The sequence below is a fragment of the Pseudorasbora parva genome, chromosome 7 (genome assembly GCF_024679245.1).
Source record: "Pseudorasbora parva isolate DD20220531a chromosome 7, ASM2467924v1, whole genome shotgun sequence".
Lineage (NCBI taxonomy): Eukaryota > Metazoa > Chordata > Actinopteri > Cypriniformes > Gobionidae > Pseudorasbora > Pseudorasbora parva.
In genome coordinates this window covers 49,504,172-49,509,387 of record NC_090178.1, presented here as the reverse complement: position 1 = coordinate 49,509,387, position 5,216 = coordinate 49,504,172, and the positions used below count along the sequence as shown (strand labels likewise).

Sequence of the window (5,216 nt, the reverse complement as noted above, 5' to 3'; positions counted from 1 at the left end):
AGGTGGACATTTTAAAGACAGACTAACAGGTCTTTGAGGGTCAGAATTTTATTTGGTAGACAGGTGTTCAAATACTTATTTGCAGCTGTATCATAAAAATAAATAGTTAAAAATCATATATTGTGATTTCTGGATTATTATTTTTTTCACAGTGGACATGCACCTACGATGACAATTTCAGACCCCTCCATGATCTCCAAGTGGGAGAGCTTGCAAAATAGCAGGGGGTTCAAATACTGATTAACCTCTCTGTATCTTCATCTGTGTCAAAGATGAATGGAGGTCTAACAGCTGTCTAACAACATGAGGGAGAGAAATTAATAAATTTACATTTTTGGGTGAACTAACCCTTTAACTGTCCCACTTTACCAGTTGTCTCACCTAACAATCTTGTCTTACCGTTCTTTAGAAAAACAAAAGAAAAGGAAGAAGAGGAAGGGCATGCCTCGTGTGTTGCGGCAGATAATAGGGAATGCTATAAAGCGTCACATCTTCTGTTCTGATGAGGAAGATAAAGCCGATCCGTGTCCATCTGGTGTCAATGCCGACAACGCCCGTTCTGGAGCTTCCGTCAGACTCAGAAGATTTATCCAGTCCAGAGCTGTCGTCAGACTCAGATTTATGCAGTCTGGATCTTCCGTCAGTCTTGGATATATCTGAGAGCGATCTAGAGCCGTCTCCTGTCCCACGTGAATCAATCATGGAGTTGATTCCTCTCTTGGATGAATCCAGTCCGGTGCCGTTGCTTGTATCAAGCTTTTGTATTAACGAGCTGACACCTGAAGTGGATCCGGCCGATCCAGAGCCATCTTCTGTCCCGGGTCCATCCGCACTGGATTCTGGGATCCCAGGTCCATCTGGTTTAGGGCCAGCTTTTGGTGAGTCTGTGGCTCATACTGCCATTTCACATTTGTGCCTAATTATTAAGCATTTGTGCTTTTTCAGAAGATTAAGCTTAATTGTCCAACTTTACCAGTTGTCTCACCTAACAATCTTGTCTTACCGTTCTTTAGAAAAACAAAAGAAAAGGAAGAAGAGGAAGGGCATGCCTCGTGTGTTGCGGCAGATAATAGGGAATGCTATAAAGCCTCACATCTTCTGTTCTGATGAGGAAGATAAAGCCGATCCGTGTCCATCTGGTATCAACACCGATACGGCCGATCTGGAGCTTCCGTCAGACTCAGATTTATCCAGTCCAGAGCTGTCATCAGACTCAGATTTATGCAGTCTGGATCTTCCGTCAGTCTCGGATATATCTGAGAGCGATCCAGAGCTGTCGTCAGACTCAGATTTATGCAGTCTGGATCTTCCGTCAGTCTCGGATATATCTGAGAGCGATCCAGAGCCATCTTCTGTCCCGGGTCCATCCATCATGGAGTTGATGCCTCTTTTGGATGAATCCAGTCCGGAGCCGTCACCTGTATCAAGCTTTTGTATTAACGAGCTGACACCTGAAGTGGATCCGGCTGATCCAGAGCCGTCTTCTGTCCCGGGTCCATCCATCATGGAGTTGATGCCTCTTTTGGATGAATCCAGTCCGGAGCCGTCACCTGTATCAAGCTTTTGTATTAACGAGCTGACACCTGAAGTGGATCCGGCCGATCCAGAGCCATCTTCTGTCCCGGGTCCATCCATCATGGAGTTGATGCCTCTTTTGGATGAATCCAGTCCGGAGCCGTCACCTGTATCAAGCTTTTGTATTAACGAGCTGACACCTGAAGTGGATCCGGCTGATCCAGAGCCGTCTTCTGTCCCGGGTCCATCCCAGTGGATTCTGGGATTCCAGGTCCATCTGGTTTAGGGCCAGCTTTTGGTGAGTCTGTGGCTCATACTGCTGTTTCACATTTGTGCCTAATTATTAAGCATTTGTGCTTTTTCAGAAGATTAAGCTTAATTGTCCAACTTTACCAGTTGTCTTGCCTAACAATCTTGTCTCACCTTTCTTGTGGTGATGTTTTTACCTTTCTTTAAAGAAACAGAAGAAAAGCATCTGTGAGTTCCTCCACCAAAAATGGAGGGCTGTAAAGCGGTCTGTCCGCCGTTTTCAAATGCGCAACAAAGTGGCCCCATATCCGTCAGCAGATTAGCCGGTGGCTCGCTGAGATCCAGCAGATCTCATGCGTCAGACTGATCCTGGGTCGTCACCTGTCTCAGGTGCATCCGATCTGGTGCCAGTGGCTGAGCCGGATCCAAATGATTCCCAGTCAGGTTCAGTCAGCCTCGATTCACAGTTAACGCTTGATTCAGGATCATCCGATTGTCTCAGAGTTTTCTGGGACCATTCAGTTGCGAGGAAACGTGTGTTCCCAGTTTATCCAGTCTTGAACTGGCACCTGACATGGGTCTGGCCAATCCTGAGCCAAAACCCGTCCCAGGTGCCATTGATGAAGAGCCTGTCCTAGGTCTACCTGGCTTTTGGCCAGCTACAGATGAGCATGTATGCCTAGGTAGGAAGTGTTTATGCTACTGGTATTCATATAATTCTGATGGGCCATGTTATGTAGGAATCATAAGCCATTGTTGTTGTTTTTTTCAGGATCAATTTCCTCGTTAAAGTTAGTTAAAAGAGAACTTGGAAGGGGAGGCTTTGGCATTGTGTCTGAATGAACGCGTAGATTTGATGGCCAGAAGGTAATCTACTCTTGCAGTTTGCTATCAAATTTCTACCCTAAGAGCTCCTGGGACAAGTTAATTGAATTGGTAAGTTGGCAAGACTTGCATGCATCAATATGCAATTTGTTTAACACGCATTTTGGGTCCAAAAGTCTGTGACCACATTAGAAAATCTAGAAATAAACCAATTTTGAAAAATGACCACGCTGATAATATAATACAGGGTTTGCAAAATTTCCAAATCCCTGGTAGCCCTTTGGGTAGGCACTCGAGAAGAATTTAACTAGCTAGAATAAAACAAAAGAAAACATTTTCACACACACAAATTTTTCCACTGCACATCAGAGATGGAAACTCGAGTCAGAGACTTGGACTCGAGTCGCACTTAATCCGCAAAAAAATGACTTGTAACTTGATTTGTAGGCGCGAACAACTGACCTGAAACTTGACTCGAGACTTGACTTGGACTGGACATGGACTTGAAGAAAAAAAAGGCAAGTGTTTTTGCACGGCATTCCTGATTATGTTATTACTAGATTATCTCTATTTACTACCCCGCATGACAGCACGAAATGCCACCTTTTACTATTCATTCATTCACAAATATGTGCTGCAGCAGCAAACATCACAAAACATTTCTAAATACACCAAGCTCGTGAGCTTGTGACGAATTCATCACCCATTAGAAAACTGCTGTTTATAAATCTGCAAGAAATAATAACAATATAGTCAAGCCTTACCTTACAAAAAAGCAATCAATTGATGAGGCTGTGGTGTTGAACAGCAGCAGAGCTTGCTTGCAGTCAATGTTCAAGAAGTACAGATTTCCATGTCCTTCCATACGCAATTTATGGCCCTGTCCGACTCATTTCCACAAACGAGACACAGATGGAAATGTTCTTTACAAATGTCGCTTACTGTAATGCGTCTATACACAGGTTTTGTTACCGCCGGCGCTCACTGGAAGACTACATTATCCAGCATTGCTGGCAACTCAAATAGCTCAAAATGCACTTTTCCCTCCCTTGTGGTGGTTCTAAATTGTATCATTTTGTACAAGTTTGAAAGTAATAGTGATGACCTAAGCAGTATTTTGTGTGCTTAATTATGCAATTTTAAAGTAAAAGTAATGTTTTGATAGTTCAATACACTGTTAACTATAACAACAAGCTGGGAAAATATTGCTAAAAATAGAACAAAGACATGGCCTTGACTTGACTTGGACCTCAGAGACTTGACTTGGACCTCAGAGACTTGACTTGGACCTCAGAGATTTGAGACTTGACTTGGACCTCAGAGATTTGAGACTTGACTTGGACCTCAAAGTGTTGAGACTTGACTTGGACCTCGGAGATGGGATCACTTTTACTTGGGACAAGCTGGCAACATCAACATTGGATTCCATTCATTATGCTAAGCTAAACTAGCGGCAACCCTGCCAAATTAAAACAATGCATGCACTGAGACAAAAACTAAACATAAAATATTTGGATAGATGGAACACCTAAAATGATCAATGCATTTCTACTGTATTGACAAATTGGGTACTGATGACGAATACAGTGCTAAATACTATGCATTTTAGAAGCTTTTAAAAAAAAAAATACAGGACAACATTCATGTTCATAAAGGGCATACATGACTAACCAGCTCTTTCCTCTTTGAAAACTCGCACAAAATGCCAAGATCTGATAAAGAAGAGTCTGGACAAATATCAATGCAAGAATCTATCGTTAGAGCAGATGTTAGACCATGGTTTGAGCAGGACTGAAGGAAGGAAGTTGGACGCTTGAACATGTCCAATCAACTGAACTGACCACAGGTGGACTCCAGTGAAGATGTAGAAACATCTCAAGGATGATCAGAGGAAACAGGAGCACCGGAGCTCAATGTTGAGTGTCATGGCAAAGGCTGCGAATACTCATGGACATGTGATATTTTCAAGTTTTATTTTTAATAAATGTGCAAAAATTTCAAACAAACTTTTTTCACGTTGTCATTATGGAGCATTGTTTGTAGAATTTTAAGGAAAATGATGAAAGTAATCCCCTTTGGATAAGGCTGTAACATAGGTAAATGTGGAAAAAGTGAAGTGCTGTGAATACTCCGGATGTACATTCATTCCAATACTAAACACTAACAGATGCAATTAACTATCAACACAGTCTGAGACATACTAACTGGGCTGTCACATTGAGAAACGTGACTAGTGATAATACCCATAGTGATAAATGTTTTTGCTAGATATGGCATCTTGGACTCCAAGTGGCATAGATACAGCGTCACAAGAGAGAGTCTGATACCAGACCGATTAAAGAAATGCCATAATAAATGTGTTCCCTTCTGAATACCTAGAGTTACTAATGCATCAAAAAGTGGCTAAATATCGCCAGAAATTCTGAGACATCACTAATCAAACGCCGGTCATGCACTCGAGGTCTCAGATCAGGCACATGCTTCTCAAACATCTAGGGGAGGTTTCCCAGACAGATTAAGCCTAGTCCTGGACAAAAATGGCATTTTAAAACAGAAATCTGCTTTATCTGTCATGGTTTTAAACAGTCCTAGTCTAATCCAGAGATTAATAAACAGGTTTCTTGCAG

General features: G+C 42.3%; 1 protein-coding gene across 1 annotated transcript; it reads left to right on the top strand.

Annotated features, from left to right (window-relative positions):
- The first annotated feature begins 502 nt into the window (after positions 1–502).
- LOC137083954 (cell surface glycoprotein 1-like) lies at positions 503–1,801 on the top strand. The gene is made up of 2 exons (XM_067449887.1): positions 503–878; positions 1,014–1,801. Exons 1-2 carry the CDS (start codon positions 503–505, stop codon positions 1,799–1,801), a joined length of 1,164 nt encoding a protein of 387 aa, XP_067305988.1.
- The last annotated feature ends 3,415 nt before the right edge of the window (positions 1,802–5,216 follow it).

What these genes read in the sequence shown, in the direction of transcription:
- LOC137083954 (XM_067449887.1), top strand. Translation starts at nt 503, where the DNA reads ATGAGGAAGATAAAGCCGATCCGTGTCCATCTGGTGTCAATGCCGACA. An exon ending in TGGTTTAGGGCCAGCTTTTG is followed by an intron (nt 879 to 1,013) that starts GTGAGTCTGTGG and finishes ACCGTTCTTTAG; the next exon opens with AAAAACAAAAGAAAAGGAAG.